Source organism: Mustela lutreola, chromosome 11, assembly GCF_030435805.1.
Source record: "Mustela lutreola isolate mMusLut2 chromosome 11, mMusLut2.pri, whole genome shotgun sequence".
In the NCBI taxonomy this organism is placed as follows: Eukaryota; Metazoa; Chordata; class Mammalia; order Carnivora; family Mustelidae; genus Mustela; species Mustela lutreola.
This window is the reverse complement of record NC_081300.1, coordinates 5,474,232-5,499,392: the sequence shown is the minus strand read 5'-3', so window position 1 is coordinate 5,499,392 and position 25,161 is coordinate 5,474,232. Positions and strand designations below refer to the sequence as shown.

The following is a 25,161-nucleotide window of genomic DNA, read 5'->3' as shown; positions in this document are numbered from 1 at the left end:
TTAAAAACATTCCTAAAAATTCATAAAATTATGGAAATAGATTTTTTTCCATCAGCATGCAAAAATATTAAATCAACTGAAAATATTTTAGGTTTTGAAGATGCATGATGAATTGAGAAAGTATGTCCATTTATAAAACAAACTGAATGCTAGTAAACATGCAAAACAGGACATATGTATTTCGGGTTTGGGGGGTTTAAAATAGATATATTTTCCCTTAATTAAATTTTCCATCCCCAAAATTTTTACCAATTTTAGGGCTAATAATATGATACTGATAATATTATCTTTATGTTGAAGATGAATCAAATGTTTCTACTATTTTTTCTACATTTAAATATAAATGTTTAGTATTTTAGCATATCATACTATTATATGCAATTTGTCATGTAAGTATCATGTGATATGGGAAAAAAGGGTTTCGGCATTTTCATTTTCATATAAAAAATATAATACATCATATTGCAAAATACGTTATTTTTACATTAAAATTATTTAATAAGATGGGCTACCCATCTTGGTAAGGCAGTTATTTCCAAATAGCATTTCATATCTGAAAATATATTAAGTATTGATGAAAGCAAAATTCATGAATATATGGCAGCAAATTAGCAATACAAATTTATAATATAAATTAAAACCATAATTTTTGTAGAAATAAATACTAGATATGTGTAGAAATAAATGACATATCTTTGGTCTGTGTGTGCTCACACACAAACACCTATGTATATAAATAGGACTTAGGAAGGGTCTGGATAGCATTGAAAAGGAAAAGGGAGAGGAAAAAATTGAGACACTATGGTTTAAATTGTTATAAAAAGAAACTGAAATAAGAAGATCAACTAGAACACAATATTCTGGAGGCATTTCAGTCCTCAGGTTCTAGGTGTCATCAAAAAATCTATTGATACTGACCGCTGGACGGCTTTGTCGTGGCGGGACAGCCTGTGACTCGTCGTTGGCACCTCCTCGATCTCGTCAATGTCACAGGCATCTGCAGCATCTTGCGAGTAGTTGTGTTTCATGACGAGGATGTTTCTTCTGCTCATGGGCGGGATGAGGGGTTTGATGGGCTGTGGGGGCATCTCTGTCAAGACAGAAGCATCTCTTGTGCTGAGGTTACTGCGGCTGCCTTTCGTACTGGACACTTGTGACCCACAGTGATGGTCGTGAACGCATTTGGAAGAGGATCTCCGCAGTTTATGGTAGTTTTCAAAGTCATCTGCCACATCTGCAAAGTCAGCTGTAGCTGCTGTCCCTCTTAGAGTACATAACTCATAATGAGGAGGTTCAAACACCTCCTGGAAAACTGTCTGGTCAAAGTCTGATTTCCTTTGGACATATTTTTTACGAGGCTGTTTGATCTGCACAATGACAGAAATGATAATAAGGATGATCACAATGCAGGAAGTCACGCCAATGACAGTCCCGCTGGTGTTGGTGAGCTGGTCCAATAGGCTGGTTTTCCTCTTCTCTACAGGTTGAGGAGAGTGAAAACAACAAACAAAACAAGAAACAATCCACCATGCATTAATATGGTAGTCAGAGCACATAAAAAGGTGTACACTGAGCCGAGAATTTGTACAGGCTTAAAGTAACATGAACAAATCTTTAAAAATAAACAAGAAGCTTCCCTTTTCACAAGGGCCCTATCTTCTAAACTTAGAGATAGACCTCCCATTGCCCAGCATCCTTACTTTCAACATACGTTTGAAAAAGTTCTTACAAGGTCTTTAGCAAGACATTTGGAAATAAATTAGTAATGTTAAAAGCAGTAAATTATTTTTCTCTTCATAGGTATAAGAAAACATCCAAATTCGACTAGTGGGAACACGACTCTACCTATATTGTTTTGAATTTATTCCTGAGTTAAATAACTGAACTCACAATAACACCAATATTCTAATACCAAAAGGTAATTAAATTTCTTGACAGACACTTCTGGAATGGTAGCATGACTCCATCTGTGGGCCTTTTCCCCAATGAAACAACCACAACTGGTAAAAATAATTAAAAACAAACAAAAATCTGTATCTATATTTATACTTACTATATCTTTACCTATATCTATCTATCTATCATCTATCATCATTTCTGGATATTGTCATAATGGAAACAGCAAATGGAAGTACATTTATTCAGGGAAATTTACTAAATTTCTTTAAGAACAGTGAGAATCTATCCTTTAAACCCACTCCCTACCCCCACCCCAATTTGCCATGATGGAAGCTTACTTAGGGAGGTTTCAGACAATAGCACAGGGCTTCCTCTCCCTAATGCTCCCCACCTAGAGCTACAGTACCTCCCCAAGTGGAACAAACCACAAGCATCTCTCACCACCCCCCAAATCCATAGTGTGGGTACGTACTGTATTCTAGGCAAAAGATCCTTAGTTATCAAGGGTTCCATTCTTCCTCCCAGCCCCCACTGGTAGGATGGAAACCCTACACCAGGTGCAGAAGGCTGAGAATATGTGTCTCCCATCACCTTTGCCCAAGCTCACTCATTGAGTCGAACTGCCTAGAGAGGCAAGCTCAGAAGATAAGAGGTTACCACCCTCACTCTGTACCCTACTCATAAAGCAGAGGTGTTACTCCAAAAGAAGTTGGTCACTATCCCTGCCTCCTTTCAGCACCCAAAGCAGTAATGCAGACACTTTGGCAAAGAAGGGAGGCAGGCCACAAGAACAGAGAACACTATAGCTTTCCCCAAAGAAAGTTACATTTTTTGAAACAGTGTGGAAAAGTTCAAACCTAAGGATATCTCAAAACAACAGACATTTTCTGGGAAGCGATTTAAGAAGAGACTGTCAAGCTCCACAGTAGCAATGAGCCAGACACTAGAACAGGTAGAAATTTAACATAAAATACCAGGAAAATAAAGAAAACCCTCCTAGTTTAGAACAAATCACAAAGCCTAGACTCAAAGACTAACCCTGAAAGACTCAAAGACTAACTAAAGGAACTGAATTTAATTGGAACAATTTACACTCCTGGGAACTGTCCAAAATGACCTAACAATCATTTGGCAATTAATAGAGAATAATAGCTGGGTGTGATAAAAAAAAAAAGACAGATAAACAGGACAGGAAAAAGATGGTCAGAGAGTGTCTTACTAAACCATGGCCATCTGAGGCTATGGTATGCTTGCCCACAGCATGGTCTCCATGCAACACCATCAGTGACAGACATCACTGAAACAGTCCAGCCAACTCTACACTAACACACACACACACACACAAAAAAAAAAAAAAACCAAAACAACAACAACAACCAAAAAACAAAACAAAACAAACAAACAAACAAACAAAAAAACGATAGTAGAACAAGCCCTGGGGAGAGAGGAATTAGTATCCAGAATTGCTACAATACATTATCTAACATGATGTTTCCAATAAAATATCCCAAGGCATGTAAACAAATGGGATAATGCAATTCATACACAAGGGGAAAAAAGCCTAGGGGAGGGCCAGACATCAGACTTAACAGACAATGATTTGTTACAAATATGTTCAAGGAACTAAAGGAAACAATGGCTAAGGAAGTAAAGAAAAATAGGAGGATAAGATCTTATCACGTGCAGAATAGCAACAGAGAAACAAAAATTACAAAAAAGAAAAAAAGTGAAAAATCTAGAGTTGAATGGTACAGTTGCTGAAATAAAAACTTGATTTGAGTGACTCAGCAGTACATTTCAGCTGAAAGAGGAAAGTAACAGCAAACTTGAGGAGAGATGAAGGAAAATTATGCAATCTGAAGAAGACTAAGATCAAAAGACACAGAAAAATGAACAGAAATGAGACAAACCATCAACGGCACCAACCTAATGGATGAGAGTATAAGAAGGAGAGAAAGTAATGGAAAAACATTCAAATAAATAAATAAAAGGTGAAAACTTCCCAAATTTGGTGAGCAAATTCCATCCAAGAATTTCAACAAATTCTGAGTAAGATAAATGAACTGATACCCAACTCTGACCTATAAGATAAAAAATGTTGCAAGAGAAAATCTTGAAAGCAGCAAGGAAAAAATAACTCTTCACATAGAAAGGAACCCCAATCAGATTAATAGCTGATTTATCATCAGAGATTTTGGAGGCCAGGGGACAGAGGCATGACACATTCAAAATGCTGCAGGCCAAAAAACCAAAACAAAAACCACTTTTTATCTAATATCCAGCATACTAACTTTCAAAAATGGGGATAAAATACACATTTCCAGGTAAACAAAACTAAAGATAATTTAATGCTGAAAAAATGCCTTAAAAGAAATATTAAAAGAAATTAACTCCTCTATGTGAGGAGTTATTTTTTCCTTGCTGCTTAGGGTCTGAAAGTGACTTCAGACCCTAATTGAAACCCAAATTAAAAAATAGAGAGCAAATTAAAGAGGCAAATAAATAATGCCAATAAAGGCCATTATATGCAAAATTACAAAGAACTATATAGTTGCATATATCTTTGGCATTCTTCCCTTAACTTCTTAAAAGAGTAATGTCATACATATAAAATTGTAATGTTGGGCCTATAACTTATAGAAATAGTAAATATTTGGTATTAACAATACAAGTGATGTAGGTAGGAGCAAAACTGTCCTGGAATAAGAAGTGACATCAGACGGGAATGTGAATCTACAAAAACAAAAGAAGAGAATCATAAATGGTAAAGAAGAAGTGTTATGTAATGAACTGCATAATATATTCTTGCTCTAAAATTATGTAAAGTAATAACACAGCAATGCATTATTTGATTTGAAAATACATAAAAATAATATGGACAAAAGTAACAGGTAAATAGAAAGAGAACAGAGCTGTATTGAAATAATGTTCTTAAATTAGTATAAATCTGAAATACATTCTGAGAAGTTAGGCTTTGTGTTGTAAGACCTAAAATAATCACTAAGAAAATAACTCAAAAAAAAAAATGAATACTGTTTTTCTGAAATAAATAAATTGAAAAAATTTTTTAAAAAGTCACTAAAGGAATTAAAATGTTACACTAAAATGTATTCACTTATAGCAAAAGAGACCAATAAAAGAAGAAAAGAGGAACAAAAATACGTGGGACATAGAGGAGAAAAGAAGTAAAGTAGCTGATGTAAATCCAAATATACATCAATAGCACCACTAAATATGAGTGGATTAAACAATCTAATCAAAAGGCAAATATTGTCAGACTGGATTAAAAAATAAGATCCAACTGTATACTGTCTACATTAAACATACTCTATGTTCAAAGATACAGATGGACTGAAAACAAAAGGATAGAAAAAGATTGAGTATACAAACTGCATTTAGAAGAAAGCTGGAGTGAATGTGCTAACATTAGACAAAATAAAACAAAAAGTGATTGGTTTTTAATGATCAATAAGAGGGCCAAGCCATCAGAAAAATACAACAATTTTAAACATATATGGACATAATAACTAGCTCAAAAATACATATAATGAAAATATACAGAAATGAAGAAAGCAGAAAATTCATAATAGTTGGAGAATTGAACAGGTACTTTCAAAAATAGATAAAATATAAAATATAATGTCATCTGCAAAGAGAGAGAGTTTGACTTCTTCATTGCCAACTTGAATACTTTTTATTTCTTTTTGTTGTCTGATTGCTGTTGCTAGGACTTCTCATACTATGTTGAACAAGAGTGATGAGAGTGGACATCCTTCTCGTGTTCCTGATCTCAAAGGGAAGGCTGTCAGTTTTTCCCCATTGAGGATGATATTTTCTGTGGGTTTTTTCATAGATAGATTCTATGAAGTTGAGGAATGTCCCCTCTATCCCTATACTTAGAAGGGTTTTAATCAGGGAACAGATTCTCTATCTTGTCAAATGCTTTTTCTGCATTGATTGAGAGGACCATGTGGTTCTTCTCTCTTCTCTTACTGATTTGTTCTATCACATTGATTGATTTGCGAATGTTGAACCACCCTTGCATCTGATGGATGAATCCCACCTGGTCATGGTGGATAATCTTTTTAATGTACAGTTGGATCCAAAGATAAACTGAAAATGGATAAAAGACCTCAATGTGAGGCAGGAATCTATCAAAATCTTAGAGGAGAACAAGGCAGTAATCTCCTTGACATTGGTCACAACAACTTCTTTCAAGATATGTCTCCAAAGGCAAAGGAAACAAAAGCAAAAATGAACTTTTGAGACTTCATCAAGATCAAAAGCTTCTGCACAGCAAAGGAAACTGTCAACAAAACACAGAGGCAACCCACGGAATGGGAGAAGATATTCGCAAATGACACTACAGACTAAGGACTGATATTCAAGATCTATAAAGAACTCCTCAAACTCAGCATACACAAAACAGATAATCACATCAAAAAATGGGCAGAGACATGAACAGATACTTCTCCAAGACACATGGTAAAATGTCCATCATCATTAGCCATCAGGGAAATTCAAATCAAAACCACATTGAGATACCAGCTTACACCAGTTAGAATGGCCCAAATCAACAAGACAGTAAATAACAAGTATTGGAGAGGATGTGGAGAAAGGGGAAACCTCTTGCACTGCTGGTGGGAATGCAAGTTAGTGCAGCCATTTTGGAAAACAGTGTGGAGATTCCTTAAGAAATTAAAAATAGAGATTCCCTATGACCCTGCAATTGCACTACTGGATATTTATTCCAAAGATCCAGATGTAGTGAAACAAGGGCCATCTGTGCCCCAATGTTCATAGCATCAATGGGCACAGCTGCCAAACTTTGGAAAGAGCCAAGATGCCCTTCAATGGATGAATGGATAAAGAAGATGTGGTCCATATATACTATGGAATATTATGTCTTCATCAGAAAGGATGAATACCCAACTTTTATATCAACATGGATGGGACTGGAAAAGGTTATGCTGAGTTAAATAAGTCAAGCAGAGAGAGTCAATTATATGGTTTCACTTACTTGTGGAGCATAAAGAACAACATGGAGGACATTAGGAGAAGGAAAGGAAAGGTGAACTGGGGGAAATTGGAGGTGGAGACGAAGCATGAGAGACTGTGGACTCTGAGAAACAAACTGAGGGTTCTGGAGGGGTGGAAAGTGGGAGGGTTGGGTGAGCCTGGTGGCGGGTATTAAGGAGGGCACATATTACATGGAACACTGGGTGTGGTGCATAAACAATGAATGTTGGAACACTGAAAAGAAATAAAATAAAATGAAATGGAAAAATAAATAAATACCGGGATCAGTCTATACCTAAACTGGACCTACTGACCGAGTATTCAGTTACATACCAAATATATAATTGACCTTTAACAATGCAGGGGTTAGGGACACAATCCATGTGTTTTTAAAAATCCATGTACAACTTTGACTCCTCCAAAAGCTAACTACTAACAGCCTTCTGTTGACTGGAAACCTTATGACAATGTAAACAGTTGATTAACACTTAATTTGGTGGTGGGTATTAAGGAGGGCACATATTGCATAGAGCACTGAGTGTCATGCATAAGCAATGATTTTGGAACACTAAAAAAAAAAATAAAACAAAACAAAAATAAAGTTCAAATGTAAAAAAAAAATAGATAAAATATGGTCGAAAATGAAAACAGAAACAGAAAACTTGAACAATGCTGTAAACCTACATCACTAGAGCAAGCCACCTAATAATGGCAACATGCATTCTTTTCAAGAGCACATGGGACATTTTCTAGGACACGCCCTGTGTTAGTCTGTGGTACTAACTCCAGTAAACTACAGGTAGGCTCCTTTCCTCACACGTCACCTTGTTGCACTTCACAGATACTGTTTTCGACAACTGAAGGTTTGTAGCGATCCTGCATCAAGGAAGTCTATCAACACCCTTCCCCAATGACATTTGCTCACTTTGTTTTGCTGTGTCACATTTTGATAATTCTTGCAATATTGCAAACATTTTCATTATTACTATATTTATTACGGTGACCTGTGATCACAGATTTTTGACTTGCTGAAAGGTTTTGTGATGGCTAGCAGTTTTCAGCAGTAAATACTTTTTAATTAAGCTGCATAATGCATTGCCTCTATACACATACTGCTATCAAATCCTTAATAGACTGCGGTGTAGCGTAAACAGATTTTATATCTGCTAGGAAACCAAAAAATTCATTTGACTCGCTTTATTGCTACATTAGCTTTATTGTGGTGGTCTAGAATGGAATTCGCAATATCTCTGAGGGTAGCCTGTCACAAAGATCGAAATGGTAAAGGTGTGTTCCCTGCAAGAGAATGAAGTAGAAATCAAAATAGTGGTCTTGCCATCTGGAGAAGATAAACATGGAAGCTCAAAAAACCTATCCATTCACATTCTGTTCACTTCTCTCTCATGTCAAATGGTCCTACATGTGTGGGAACAAATCCCATTGGGCAAATAAAGCTTATTACTACCAATCATTAATGACACTAATTTAAGATTCTACTACACAGATAACTTACTCTCCCATCATTTAGAAGTGGTTCCTTGAATAATCATCTACTTCCACCATCAAAATAATCAAGGCTGCATATGCCTTTCTCCTTGACCATGAACCATGCCTACTATGGTGATGTCTCTTGGCTTCCATCGACAGAAGACATTTTAGTAGACAATACTGCACTTGAAGCAGGAAAGGGTTGATTGCCTGTTATTTCCCTTTACAAATCATTTAATATTGAACCTGAATAAAAGAATATGCCTGGCATTTTTCAACTTAACTAAAACACGCAACATTCATAGCCAACCCATGGATTGTTATCTACATAAACAGACCTTTGTGTTCAAGCTAGAAAAGGGAGCAGGGATATTGGGAGCTATTTTCATTGGAAAGGAAGAAAAGCATTTTGGTAGCAAAACTGAAGTCAAGTTAAGTGGCTGGAAGTATCTGAAAGCACAAGTGTTCCTTCAGTGCACCTTCCCCCTGGAGTACATGCACACAGTCCCGAGAAGACAGACTGGTGAGAGGTGCAGGCACAAAGGAAAGGCACCAGGTCTGACAGGAAAAACACGCTGCACTAAAAGCTGCCTTTCCTCTCCAGGGCTCTGCAGGTGCTAACAAGGTGTCTTTAATGAGCATTCAAATGTTAAAGATTCTCTACTATACATTAATGAATAAGGAAACTTCTGGCAAAAGCAAAGAAAGACGTTTGCACATAAATTACAAAATATACAGGAGGCTCCACAAAACCCATATGCATATCAATTTTCAAGTCACTCTGATACATTTCCACATCCTAATAAAGGCTTCCCACTCTACGGGCAGAGGACTTCTGCAGATTTTTGATCATTACCTTTACAGTGATTCTCGTCCCAAGGATACACACAGTTCTGGAGTCCATTGCAGACCAGTGTATTGTTAATACACATGTTACTGTGGCAGAAGAATGTATTGCCTTCACAGGGAGCTAAAGATAAGAGTAGGAAAGGAAAATGAAGAAAAAAGTTAGACCTGATACTCTAGTAAATCACTCATATTGCAAATCTAAAAACAAAAACAGTAGAATGATAATTTCCCGTCAAATTGAGATAAATCACCTGACATTCTGTTCTCAGAAGTGCTGCCATTGTGGTAATTATTCCTTGTGTTGCTAACAGGGCTGGCACTTCTCTAGATGTGCGTAGTTTATAAAACTGGCACAGGGGGTTTCCATCATAAAAATGAAATACATTATTTCTATGGGTCTTTTTTTCTTTGACACGGTGCATTCATTTAACAAAAATAAAGTGTCTGCTACATGGATAATGCTATGCTTTACACTGAAATTCTGTCTGTACAAATGTAGTATTGTGTAAAAAGTCTTCATTCAATTAACATTGAAATAATTGCATAAAGCACAGACTTGCAAAATACTAATGAAGAAAGTATGTATCAAACATCCTTATACTATCACTGAAGCACATGAACAAAACAAAGAATACCACGGAAATTCAGAACAAGGAAAATTAATCCTGAACAACATAAGAAAAAATGTATTTTCTCATCAATGTTTAACATATGCATGGTGATGAAATTAGCCTACTTTGCATGTATTTCACGCGTCCTAGTAACTCTAGGTACAGTGATCCACGATCTCAGGTTACAGTGTCTACTCAGGGTGCTGGGAGGTAAAATAAGAACACAGGGAAGGTATCCAACACATGGACATGAGAAATAGTGAGGAGTTGAGCGCAGCAAAGTAGAACACTAGATATGACTTCAATATTAGGAAATACATTTATTTATCAAAGTAATAGGATGTTTACAATACTCAGTCGCTGGAATAACAGTGAATTCGGGATGGTAGTTTACAGATCATGCTTCACAGCTAACTTTTGTTTTTACCTTCACAGTGGTCCCACCTATCTTAGAAAATGTGACTTTAGTGTTTCACTTTTTTCTCAATAATAGTTCTAAAGCCCTTTTAAGGATAGATTCTAGAAAAACATATTTGATATAAAACACATCATTTACAGTGGCTAATCGATGAGTAAAGATTTATTAATGATCAGTACTACTTAAATGCCAGTCATGTGGTAATGACTTTTTCACCTTCAAGACTATATATATCATGGGTATTTTGGAAAGTTAAATACTAACCAAAAACGTCAGGCAAATAATTTGCATATTGCAACTTAGTGTATTTTAACACACCTAGAGAAATCCTAACAATAGTAATAACAAAAAACAAAAGAAAACAAAAACACTCAAATCTTGAAAATAAAAAAGATACGGCAAAGATAGAGCTAACTCAAGCAAAGTGATTCCTTCTGGATCTCCACAACCCTGCCTCCACACTCTTCCCTCGCCCTTCCCAGAAGGACAGTTCCTTCTTCCCTTGGCTTGGTTTGACTTTAGGTCCCTGGCTAAAGATTTAAAAATGTGTGGTGGTCATTTTGAAAAACAAACAAACAAAAAACAAGCATATTGTAGAGTAGAAAATATACAGTAGTACATTTTGTAAAGAAAGTATCATGCTAAACATGGGCTGGTGACTTGTTAAGCATCATGTAAGCCTTTTATAATGTAAAGTTTAATGATCTGATATATGATTGCAAAAATCTGCTCTTTAGTAAGGAATGAAATTTAAATTTCTGTATTCAGATATGGCTTTCACACAACTGATACGGTCTGTTAAGCAGATAATGAATGTTGTCAAAATGTGTACATAGAACAAGAAGTTTTCTGCAAATGGAGTAGCTGTGAAATGCCTTGGTAAAAAATAAATAAATAAATAGATAAATATGCCCTAATAGAGTGGGGTGGTTCTGGAAGTACAGTTATCCATCAAGTAAAAAAAAAAAAAAAATACCTTTAAGAGGGCATAAATTTTATTGCCCTTCCAGAATAAGTTGGAAAAATTGCTACAATTACTATTAAGTAGAATGGGTTAGTTTTTAAAATTTTAAGTATGTAAATAAAAATGACATTGGATTCTGTAATTGAACACAATACATGAGAATATTGGTAAGAGCACTGAAACTTAAATTATGAATTCTCCAAATGGGATTTTGTTTCTAGTTCTGCTGGTTTGTAAGTTGTGAACATCTCTTATACGCCAATGTGCCAGTATCAGCTATGGTTAAATATTGGTGGTTTGACTGGTAACGTAACAGGTCCTCAGGACTGTCAAGAAATCACATTCCTGACGCACTTCCTTACGTCAAGTGATTAGGGAAATGTGCCAGCTAATCATCTCGTTCTTTCCACTTATTATTATTCTAGGTACCATTCCATCTTCTTCTTCTTACTTTTGCCAGAATTTACAGAATTGCTATGAAAATGACAAACACAAATAAAGAGCAAATCTTGCAGTGGGTAAGAAACAAATGTGTAACGACTTATATTGGGTTCTGAGTGTTCTTGTATGTCTGACTATTTCTCTCACGTAAATGCACATAGGCAATGGTTCATTAAAGATCTTATTTCTACCTCCCGCTGATAAGACAAAGCAAGCCATGTTCTTATTGTGCTTTCGAGGCTGTCTGGACACATTCTACACACTGACATTATTTTCCATGACCCACCACACATTCCCGATATCTGTGGCTCAGAGGCCAAGTATGTTCCTCCCCTCTCTCTGTCCTGCAATATCCATTCTCCACTCTGCTATCCAAATCGTATCAGCACTGTATTCTCTGTGCGGTTTTGAAATATTATTCCAAACTACCAAGAAAATTATCTTTTTCTTAAATCCTATTATACTTAAAATTTTCAAAAGAGCTTAGCACGTAGCATAGGCTTATCATCTTTCCCCACATGTTCCTTGAGACTAAGGGCATGCCTCTAAAATATGTTCATTTTTAATCTCTCGTATGGTTTAACATTTCTAGGCTTATAGTAAATATTCAACAGATACTTTTAATTGATTACTGTTCCTGAGCAGAAGGTTAACTCTGGAGGTGCCTGGCTGGTTCAATTGGCTAAGCATTTGACTTTTGATTTGGGCTCAGGTCATGGTCTCAGGGTCTTGGGATCAAGCCCCGTGTCAGGCTCCACGCTCTGCATGGAGCGTGGCTCCCTCTGCTCTCCCCCTGCTCTCTCTCTCTATCAAATAAATAAATAAAATAAAAGAAAGAAAGAAAGAAAGAACAGATTAACTCTGGCCAGGGTGCCCACCTGAGTGTCCCAGAAAGCAGAACACTCTAACAGATGTGTTTATTAGTGGAGAGCTAGCCTTCAGGTATAATCCAATTTGTGATATTCTCAGAAACTACACCTCAGATTATTTCCTTGGCTCTTACTGTGGCAGAGAAAGACACATTCTACCGGTTTGTGAAGGACTTGTTCTACTTAGAAATTCAGTATGCATTGTCATAAGCTCTTGCCTCGTAAAAATCAGCCACCTTATTTCCTAAAACCGTCTGTAACAAACTGAAGGATGAGATTTACTCACAATAACATGGCCACCGAGGAAGCAATACTCAGTACAGACTACCTCACATGCATGGTTCCCAACATCAAGAATCTACTTATTTCCGGAAGGAGGTTTTCTGTTGCTATCAGGATAGCAAATGTAGGGGCGCCTGGGTGGCTCCGTGGGTTGAAGCCTTTGCCTTCAGCTCAGGTCATGATCCCAGGGTCCTGGGATCGAGTCCCACATCGGGCTCTCTGCTCAGCAGGGAGCCTGCTTCCCCCCCATCTCTGCCTGCCTCTCTGCCTTCTTGTGATCTCTCTCTGTCAAATAAATAAATAAATAAAATCTTAAAACAAATAATAAAACATGTAGCTTCATATTGGCTTTTTAAAAACTATGTAGAAAAAAATATTTTCATGGCTTTTGTCGTTGAACTTTTTTTTTTTTTTAAGAGAGGGAGGGAGGGCAAGAGAGGGAAAGAGAGAGAATCTGAAGCACACTGCCCACTGAGTGCAGAGCCTGATGCAGGACTTGATCTCACAACCTTGAGATCTTGACCTGAGCCTAAATCAAGAAGCAGATGTTTAACTGGCTGAGCCACCCAGGTGCCCCATTTCTGAACTATTTTAAATTGTATTGAAAAATGAGCGCAGCTCTGCAACCTTGCTTCGTGGAAGGACTTACTGAACATCCCCATTTTATTATTTAGACACAATACTAGGTATTTCTTTTTTAAGAGAAGGACAGAAACTGAACATAGTGAACTACTCTAGTCAGTCAAAAGAACGTCGTGTGCACAACGGCAGCATTGCTCTTGATACAAATCCTGCAGGTAACATAGAAATGGTATATTCTAACCCCACTAAATGGGTCTTACCTCACCGTTCCCTCCTCCCTCCTGCACCAAAATATATCCTTCTGTGCAAAGTGTTATTACTATTATTTATTATTATTTGGCTATATAAGAGACTGCACATTAGAACGAAGCTTAGCCTGTGTTTCTCCAGACACTTCAATCCAGGACAGCAGAGTCCTGATGACTCTATTGTGGGAAGAGCTGGGTCTCAGCTTCGAGGAGTAGTAATCCCAAAGGATAGAATAGCTCCCTCCATGAACACTTACTAGTTATCACATCTGTAAAATGGGAATAAGGATCATACTTACCTAAGTGATTTCATAATGCCGAGAACTGTGGATGCAAGCGTTATGACCATAAGCTATTCCAGGACACAAGCATTGCACGGGGACTGTGGATCCAAACTGCTTGAGACTGAAACCCAGATCCACCCTTCCAGGTTGTGCAAACTTGAGCCAATGCTCCTTAAAATCCCCCAATTTCGGTTACACCTATAGAAGGGAGGCTAATCTTGACTACCACATACAGTTGTGAGGATGAAAGGTGATCTGTCTTGAAACACTGTAGCCAATATAGGATAGACGCATGGTAGCTGGTTTTGAATTATGATGATAATTACCCAAAATCAAATAAATACAACCTCTAATATTAAGGAGATACAAAATATGAAAGTAGAGCGATGTAATATTAAATAACAGTCATTCTAAAAGTAGTTACCCCTCAAGTATAAAAAATACCTTTATGAGCACACGGTCATTCACAGATCTCTCACCAACACTGGAGGACCACGCAGACCTAAACAGATGATTTCATACATGACAGGGTGCAATAAACGGTGTCTAAAAAGATGAGTTATACACACATGTGTTTACTCTTTTGTGTAATAAAAGGCATAACTGTTCTATAGAGAGCACAACACTGTAAAAGAAATAATTAAATGGTTTCAGCACATAGATGTATAAGCTATTATACCTCAGGGTGATATTTAAAATATCTAATGATCAACTCAAGGGAACCAACCCGTGGGAGCAGTGGGACGCTGACCGCTGGGCCTCACTGGGCACTCCCGCACGGCGGTGCACACGGGCTCTGGGACAGCCCCGTTCACAGCCAGGAATGTATCGTGAGACATCCTTTTCTCAAAAATGTCTGGGGAATATTAATTTTAGAGTGTCCCTAGCATATCTTTCTCCAAGCTGTTACTTCCTACACCACCTACGGTTCATTTCACAAAAATCCAATCCCACATGCAAAGCGGACAACTCCCTCCTAGGAGTCACAAAATGGTTTCAAATTATTTCTAATATAACATGAAGGAACAATGACCGGTAATATCAATAATTAATCTTACAAGACTCACAGAAATTAATGTGTTTATCCCTTTTCTCTCTTGAAAGTAATTATACGAATTTAGCAATATATTTAATTGTGAAAACAAAGTCACTAGTACACCAGAAACTTAGAAGCTCCAACTCTTTGAATCTATGTTGTTGTAGTATTTTCATATGAAAAGGAAAAAAAAAAGGTAAATCTGTAACCAATCTCCATTTTTATAGTCAACTATACACCTTTCTAGATATGTTCAGAGCTTTCCTAAAATTGAGACTTGCTGAGTTATTTTAACATCTTGGGGAGTAATTTCTTTGCTCTACTCATGCCTATTATTTTATACTTCATATACTGAAGTTCAATTCTAAAAAAGAAAGAGAAAATAGATTTTATGCATGTTAAATACAATGGCAAATGCCGATCTTACCACATGCTTAAACTACACTAAAGGAGGAAGGTTTAGATGTAGAAAATAGTTATGATACTTCTGATTCACAGGATAATAAGATGATCAAGATATGTGCATTTTCTCACACCAAATTGGAAAGACAGATTCAAGTCCCATCCTGGAAAGCCAAGACCAGCAAGTGGGTATAATAGATCTGGGTGTTTTGGCTCCAATCTGAGTGTTTTTTCTGGCTCCCTGAATGTTTTTTTCTGAACTTTTTAGTGATCCCATAAATTGAGGTTGGAAAAAAGTGACAACAATGTTCTACAACTGTAATAACAAAGTTTTAGGAACAGAGAAACACAACATACAGATGCAGATTTTGAAAGCATCGATGAGTACTTAAAGTCCAATTTTAAAATTTCAATTTAAAACATCTCAAGCAAACATTTATCCAAATATTTCATGATAAGTTCTTCGGAAACATGAAATTTAATGCAACATTTTGCTCTAGCAAGGAAGAAATGTACTGTGGGTCAGTAAGACTGAGAAGCACGGTGCCCTTCCATTATCAGCTTTTGGTAAACCCTCCCTTGTTCACAGAAGTGGGTACCATGAAGCCCATCTAACTTTGTTTAATCCAGATGCTCCAATTTTATTAGTTTACCGCTTGATAGACAAACGAGAACAAAAACAAAAGCCAAAGCAAACTCTTCAGAAGTCTTACCACGGTGTTCAAAAATTATCGTGATAGAATTCTTATTTCTTGAGGGAATAGAGAACAGCATGGGAAATTACTAAGGTATAAAGCTGGATGAGACATTAGGAAACATTTTGTTTTAAATTATAAAGCCTCACATACAAATATGCACATGGGAAGATTTTACTGGAAATATTAAGCAAAAATGTGGACAATGACTATTTCTAGGATATTCACAAATGATATTTAGCTTTTTTTGAGAAATGTTTCATATGAACATATACACATAAAAATATGTATACCAATACTTGTGTATCTGTACATAAACACACATTTATTTTTTGTAATTCAGAGACACATTTTAACTTTTCATGAAAATAGTATTTTTAAAAATCTTTTTTATTTTTAAAATTAATAATTAAATAATATTTTATTTAATATTATATTATATTATTTATTTTAATAATATTTAAAATATTTTTATATTATTTTAAATAATATTTTTAAAAATAATTTTAAATATATCTTCTTTTTTATAATTTAACCAGTAAAATAATAGTTTTCACAAAACATTTATACCTTACGATATTTAAAGATAATTAGTGAACTTAGTTTTCACTGAATTCCTCGCTTTCTTTGGGGTGGTTTTGAAATGCTCGCTTGTACCCGCTCTCACCACAAGGTGGCAAGCATGCACCATATTTCCTGAAAGAGCACTTCACTCTACCCCAATGTGTAAATCCTACAGGAGTCTGAGACAAACAACATATACTTATATGTTGCTGATTTTTAAGAATAAAAACTTCCGTAGAAGACAACCTAAATAATTTTGGGCATATCTGAATTAGTGGAGGGAGGACAAGAGAGAGAAGGGCAGTCACAACACTCAACATAAAGGAAGTTTTATTTAAAATGTTAATAAAGAGTCATAAAATGTATTTACTCTAATGTTAAAGTTCTAATCTTGAATGTTTCACCATTTTTCAGTATTGTGCCACATGTTTACAAATATTGTTCCACTTCTGTACTTAAAATTTTCAAATTTATAGTAAGTGTTTAATGCTAAAGTTACTAACGCTCCTTCTCACTATTGGGGTCATTTCTTCATAATAGCTTTCTTTTTCTTTTTATTATTTTTTTCTCTTTTTCAGTGTTTTTTTTTAATTCCAGTATAGTTAATATACAGTAGAATTTGTTTCATTTGTACAATATAGTGATTCAGCAACTCTCTATAGGACTTGGCGGTCATCACGGTAAGTGTTCTCAATCCCTTCACCTGTTTCTCCCCTTCTTTCTGGCAACCACCCATTTCTTCTCTGTAGGTAGGAGTCTGTTTTCCAGTTTGTATCTTTCTTTCTTTAGTCTTCTGTTTTGTCTCTTATATTCTGCAGATGAGTGAAATCACATGGTATGGGTCTTTCTCTGACTGACTTCCCTTAGCATACATAATACTCTCCAGATCCATCCATGTGGTCGCAGATGGCAAGATTTCATTCTTTTAATGGCTGAGTAACATTCCATTGTGTACACACCACATCTTCTTTATCCATTCATCTACTGAGGGACCCTTGGGCTGGTTCCACACTTTAACTACGTAAATAATGCTGTAGTAAACATAAGCGTTCACATCTCTTTTTTCAAATTTATGTTTTCACCCAGTTGCATTCTTTTTCAATTTGGTAATTCACTAAATGCTACCCTTAAGGAATATTAAAAAGGAAATTAGAAACTGGCAGATTTCTTTTTGAAACATGGATACTTCAAATACGTGTGTCTTATGGTTCATAAAACTATCATTTGTGGGTTCATTCAAAGTCAAAGGACGTGATAATCCACCAAGAAATAGAAATGATGATCCTTTTACTGATTCTACCGTATAAACGACAGCTCAGATGCTCCCTCCACACCTCCTGACCCGAGTCTTGTTCTCTCCACGCACAAACTCCAGATTCTCGCCAGCCTCAGGTGCTTCAACTTCTTTGACATGAAGTTTGTCAAAAGCCCAACCCCTCTGTTCTGGCCTGTGTGGTTGCAGCCACACGTGCACACACACTCTCACACACCCATATCACTGGGTCTTCTACTTCTCGTCATTATCCCTTGTGAGTTCTCCCATGTGAAGTTGGAGTGGAAATGGTCACAGACATGTGCGGAGCTGCAGGAGAGTGAGGGCGTAGCTTGGAGAACACTTACATGTCCTTGCTTCCATTTTTTAATTCAACTTTTATCAGCCTTGAAGACATTGACTTATGAAAACTTTCTGACACTCAAGATGCTCTAGAGCCTATCAGCCTCCCTCCTTTGCCTGGGAGATGGAAATAAAGCTTAAATTTATCACAAATATGTAAATGGGATACATATCCACATTATATATTTAAGTAATGAATTCATACTAAGGAATGAGATCTAGCATAGTTGGAAATTCAATTACTTTTATTCAATAATTTTAATTGATTTAGATGACAGAGAGGATTTTCTCTCTGCCTCTCAGAACCCTGTAGTCAAGTCTCCAGGGTCATCATCCGAGGCCCCTTCTCTTCTCTGTCCATGGTCTTCCCCTAGGGGATCCCAGCAGACTTAAAGTCTCTGACACTCTCTTTTCTCCTGGGCTCACCCTTCTGGCTCTGTCTCCCAGCTAGCTTTATACCAAACCATCGAACTCCTATATAACATCTCCACTTGGGATTCTAAGTACCATCTCAAATGGAAAATGTGTGGACAGGCTTGCAGAAACAGCTGCCAACTTAATCCTCTTTAACTACCTTTTCCCCAACCCATTCTTCCCCTCACACCTTCCTGACGTTAATAAGGAACAGGACTATCCCCCATCCTCTCGGCCCTTAACATTGAAGGTTGAGGTCATTCTTGGGCCCTTTCTCCCTCAATACCCACATCCAAAAAGCCTTTAGTTGTCTCTGCCCTATCTATCTGTCTGTCTATCTCTCTATCATCAATCCATCTACCAAGTTCTTGCCGTCGTCTCCACTGATACAGGTGGCTCACGGGCACTTGTCACCAACTTCCCTCCTATAGCAGATGCATGGACACAGCCGCCAGAGGAAACTTGGTCATTTAAAACTATAAATCAGACCGTGGTTCACCCCACTTTCAAACACTCTGAAACCTTACTTTAAAAGGTTAGATTAAATCCCAAACTTCTCAGGACCCCTTCTGCTCTTCCAAAATATTGACCCAGCTGCCTCTTGAACTCCAACATCACCCACCATAACCCTGGGACCCCCAGAGCCACACCCTTGCCCACCATGTTACCCAGTGTTGTTGTTTTCCCACAGTACTTATTAGGATTAGAATTTATCTTCTTTACTTAATGTACCCGTACATCTTTTTCCTCCTCTTATAAAAAGGTAAAGCAAGGGAGTTGTCTTATTCACTGCTTTATCACTTGGGCTTTGAATAACACGTGCGTTTTGGAGATGCTTACTAAATACCGGTTGACTGACAGGCATCAGAGCAAAAACTTTTCAATAGTAAAATGGATATGGAGGGCAAACTTCCCATTAAATTCTGATGATCATTTTAATTTCTAAGGAAGAGGTAAACCTGGGGTGCCTGGGTGGCTCAGTGGGTTAAAACCTCTGCCTTTGCCTCAGGTCATGATCCCAGGGTCCTGGGATCGAGTCCTGCATCGGGCTCTCTGCTCAGTGGGGAGTCTGCTTCCCCCTATCTCTCTCTGCCTGCCTCTCTGCCTACTTGTGATCTCTGTTTGATCTCTTCTTTTTCAAAAAAAGAAAGAGGTAAACTTTTCTTAATGAACTAAAGGGAAGAAAAATCTAAAACATCAGAGATAACAATTATGAGTAAGCATCTGAGTAAGAATTCAAAAACTTCAAAAACTGGATTCAAAAGTGTATAGCTTGCTGCTAAGTATCATTTTTAATCATGATATTCTAATTACAGAAAAATTTTATATATATATATATTATATATATATGTTTTCTTTTTCCCTAAAATAAATGGAAAAACTCCCCCTGCCACCACATTTTAAACTTAAAAGGTCCCTGAGGCTATGCAATTAGAGGAAATGAACTTTTTTTTGAAAGATGATGACCAGATTTCAGGCCAGAAATAGATTTGTGCCTCTTCTCTTTGCCTCCTTTATCATCTTCAAATATTTTTTTTTGAAAGATCAGTATCTACCTCCAAAACTCTATGTTCCAATGTGACTTAGTTATCTGTCAAAATATCCAGTATTATTAAGATACATTTTAATCTCTTTTTTTTTAATTTTTAATTTTTTATAAACATATATTTTTATCCCCAGGGGTACAGGTCTGTGAATCACCAGGTTTACACACTTCACAGCACTCACCAAAGCACATACCCTCCCCAATGTCCATAATCCCACCCCCTTCTTCCAACCCCCCTCCCCCCAGCAACCCTCAGTTTGTTTTGTGAGATTAAGAGTCACTTATGGTTTGTCTCCCTCCCAATTCCATCTTGTTTCATTGATTCTTCTTCTACCCACTTAAGCCCCCATGTTGCATCACCACTTCCTCATATCAGGGAGATCATATGATAGTTGTCTTTCTCTGCTTGACTTATTTCGCTAATCTCTTTTAAATACAAGACAATCTATTCACAATTTGAGTCTAATCCCACTCACATTTATTAGATTTCCCCAATCTTTCTGCTAGAATCACATATTGCTACGTCTCCAAAAACACATTATATTAAGAAAAGAAAAGCATCTTCATGAGAAAAGTATATTCCACAGAGGCCATTTCTTTCTTCACATAGGACATGAACCACATCATGATCTTATCCATTCTGTTTGATTCCAAGAATGAGTATACATTTTTATACTATGTTGCATCTGCCTTGGGTCGGCTACATGATGATTTATTCATCATCTGTAATCAGACAGGACTGCATGACAATAAGGAGGATATTACGGTTCTTTGGGGTCAGTACTCTGATGGTTATTGTACTTGAACATGTGTCTCAGGCTTCATTTTCATGACTGTTGTAACCATGTCTGCAACAGTTGTAGAGACATGCTGTTCTGTTAAAGTTACTATATTTGGTTTCATTGTCAAACATGCCAAGTCTGAAAAATGGGAACTGAGGTAAATAAAGAGTAGAGTGGAGAAAACATGGGCCATCATAACCTCGAGTTTGTGATTCTCCTAGTTCAAAGGCTAACAATTCAGAACAATAGTTTTCTGTCTGCATACAATGTCTATACAAAGTCTACTTTCCGTGGTAGACATAAACTACACCAGCTGTAAAGTCAGAATCAAAGAAATCAATATATGTTATCCCCGAGGAGTCTACCAAAAATTAGAAGGAATTTACTGCCTTTATTCTTGTGCACAGGCTCCCCAGCAGACTGACAACTAAAGACAATGTTGACCTAAAAAGTTCAATGAAAATTTTGCAAAATTTTCTAAGTAATTCAACAAATACATATAGAAACCAACATGATTTGAGTATTTTAGTCTAAAAAGCCACCCAAGGAAATTGATTTTAAAATATTAATTATTCCACTGACCTGTATATCTACATGCATACTATTTAAAAACATAATTGGAGTTAAATGACCAAGTCAATAATAAATGTCCACCAATAATTAACTTCAAATATTAAAATATCTCTGATAGTTGTTTTCTTCATGCTACAGTTGGACTCAACCACATGCTTTAAAAGGAAGGTTGGGTCCCTAGCAGACTATCCAAGTTTATATTATAATTCCTTGCTCAAAGTCGTCATTAAATTTGCAAGTAAGAAACTACTGATTATGAAAATTTCCATAATGTTATTATCCCATTAATTAACAGAATAGGCAACCACCATTTGCTCTGTTCTGAACACATATATTTAAAAACATATATTTAAACCTAGTAGCTTACTTCTGAGGGTAATCAGAACACAACTGTTGGTGTAGGTGTGGCCAAACAACATCGCAACAGGGTCAGGGTCAGGAAGGTCAGAAATGGGAAAAGTGAACAATGAGATCTCTGACGTGGCCTGGCAGTGGTTTTCCACCAGGACACCCAGCAACTCCTGAGTCATGATTTGTGAAATGGAGCAAAAGCAACGTTTTCTTTCTTTCTTTCTTTTTTTTAAAAAAAGATTTTACTTATTTACTTGACAGACAGAGAGAGAGAGATCACAAGTAGGCAGAGAGGCAGGCAGAGAGAGAGGGGGAAGCAGGATCCCTGCTGAGCAGAGAGCCCGATGTGGGACTTGATCCCAAGACCCTGAGATCATGGCCTGAGCCAAAGGCAGAGGCTTAACCCAATGAGCCACCTAGGTGCCCCAAAAGCAACATTTTCTAATTACATACAGCGTCTCAAATATCAGCACAAACTCAAAGATTTACTCATGTCACCCAGCAGAGGAAGGACTGCATGAGCTCTAGTGTTCTAAGAACATTACAAAAATGTAGGCTTACCCAGGAGCATCTGTCATGCCATACACAAGTCATCAGGTGAGAGGGTCTTAGAGGTAAAAAGTTGAGAAGTTCTAATGTAGACCACGGTAATTATCTAGTCTAAAAGAGCAGGTCATAAGATAGTGACCTGTCCTCATGTGTTGGCATTATTACAACTCCCCAAAAAACCTCTTGATTGGTTATCATTTCTTGACATTGTAGATGTATCTTGATTTTCTCAATATAGAAAATAATGTATATATGGGGCACCTGGGTGACTCAGTTGGTTAAATGTACAACTCTTGATCTCAGCTCAGGTCTTGATCTTGGGGTCATTAGTTCAAACCCCGCATTGGGCTCCACATTGAACATGGAGCCTACCTAAAAATGTGTGTGTGTGATGTGGCATATATACTCTTCTCAGATTTAATACATCCCTTCAGAAAGTCATTTATGTCAAAAGTTTTATTTATTGCTTTAAAAAATATTTACGAAAACAAAAACTGTTCATTGTAGGAAAATCACAAAACATAGAGAATCAAAAAACCTCATCACCTAAAAATAATCACTATTACTACCTTAACTGCATTGCCTTCTATACACATGCATTGCATATATAGTAGATACTTTATATTAAACATTTATCACACATGTTGATAGAAATACACAAATCATAAGAGTGAAAAGAGTATATGTAGGTTCCAAGAACCATCTAACCATTAACTTAAGCAGGTTTCATTTTTTTAAATGATTCTAAATGTACTTAGATGTACTAATATATATATATATATATACTCTTAGGTTAATTTTTTAGATCTACAGGAGAGATCTTAATTTTATTTTTTAATCTTTTTGTTTTTTATGATTTTTTAAAAGATTTTACTTATTTATTTCGGGGGGGAGGTAACATGCAAGTAAGGGGAGCAGCAGAATGGGAGGGAGAGGAAGGAGAGGAAAGAATCTCAAGCAGACTCTGTGCTGAGCAGGGAGCCTATTGTGGGGCTCGATCCCAGGATCCTGAGGTCATGACCTGAGCTGCAACCAAGAGCCGGATGCTTAACCAACGGAAACACCCAGTACTTTTTAAAAATTTTTAAACCTGTAAAACTTCTCCTTTTGTACCATCAGACATCTATTCTCATTTTACTACACTATCTCCAAAACTGGGTATTTTATTATTGCTATTTTTGTAAAGCAATTTGATAGATGAAAATGATGTCTTTTTCCTATTGGAATTTACATCTCTTTGTTCACTAATATGGATAGGTGTGTGTTTCCTGTACCAACAAGTCATTTAGCTTCTCTGGATATGAAATTTTCACTTTATCTGCCCCATTTTCTTTTGGTATGCTTATATAACTTTCTCTAATCATCTTATGCAATCTTTATTCCTTATCAGTTCAGAATATTTACCCACTGCCTGCAGTTTCTGTTGCCAATTGCTCAATTCAGCTTTTCCTTTTTGAATTTTAATTATGTTTTTGTAATAATATATATCTTAAAATTTGTATATTTGTCTATCTGATATGTTCCCTTGTCTGTAAAGTGTTTTATGTCTGTTTTAGAAGACAGGCCCAAATCAGACATATGTGCAGAAATTTTCCCAGCCTATTTTGTGTATTACTGATCTTTCAATCTATGCCATCTGGTATGGACGCAGCTGTAGGAGAGATATAAGTAAATATTTCCTGCATCATTGAAATAGTCTTAAACTTTTTAAAACACACCAAGCCATAACAGTGAGGCATGGAGATCTCTATCAGTAAACACATCACTTTACATTTTGGTCTGTGTTATAACTGGTAACATGGCTGCCTGTAATAAATACCACTTTTTCTCCTTTCATGAAATACATGTAAATACAATGCTTTTTAGTCTTACCATTTACCCTAACCTTGTAAGTGTGTTTGGCCTTGCTTTTTCTGGAGAGGACATTAAATATTATTGTTGTGAGTTTGATCATCATCAATATTTTCTGATGTATAATCTCAGAGTGCCACTGAACTTGGTGCATTTTACATTCATAATCAAATATCTATATACTTTTCCCCCTTTAGGATCTACCAAAGTTAGTTTACCGAGGTCCTATGACAAGTGTACTTGTATATAGCAAAACTGGGAAGGCACACTATCGAGGACAGAATGCAAATTGTATATACAAGAGGCAGATAGCCACCAAGTTAGGCTCCAGACAAGAAAGGATAATAAAACTGAAACATGAAATAATAACTGATCACTGTGGCCGAAGCATAAAGATTCTACTAATCTAAACCAAGGCTGGAGAGAGAAGAAAAATCCCCTACAAAAGAAGAGCCGGGCATTTAAAATACAGTGTCTCAGTGGGTAACTTACTAAAGTAACTGAGGACGTATGTGGTCACAGTGTGGTGCAGAGTACCAGACAAAAATCCACATTTTCTGAAGTGAGTCACAGGCTGGAGTTCAGTTTGAGTGAGTGCGGTAGCAACCCATCCATTCATTTCTGCGCCTGGGTGCTCACATGTTTGCGGAAGTAACAAAAGAACAAATGATAGCATACAAGCAAGTATCAAAATGAAAACCCTGATGACTAAGTTAATAACATAGTGGTGGTGGTTACTTAACTTTTAGGGTCACGCTGATGTTGGAGTGATTATTTTTATGTATTTCCTACCATTCTACCTTGTCACATCTCAACTACCAAACCTCTA

At 36.7% G+C, this 25,161-nt stretch overlaps 1 protein-coding gene across 4 annotated transcripts in view; it reads right to left on the bottom strand.

The window, feature by feature from the left end:
- The window catches only part of NETO1 (neuropilin and tolloid like 1), a 112,801-nt gene that overhangs the window by 5,509 nt on the left and 82,131 nt on the right, over positions 1-25,161 (bottom strand). For all 4 annotated transcript variants that reach the window (XR_009345980.1, XM_059140189.1, XM_059140190.1 and 1 more), the window contains exons 8-9: positions 9,263-9,376; positions 919-1,477 (exon numbers count right to left, since the gene is read on the bottom strand). Coding sequence is in view for 3 of the 4 variants with exons in the window: in XM_059140189.1 (XP_058996172.1) it covers positions 919-1,477; positions 9,263-9,376 (673 nt within the window). In the remaining variant the exon portion in view is untranslated. The remainder of the gene's footprint in view (positions 1-918; positions 1,478-9,262; positions 9,377-25,161) is intronic.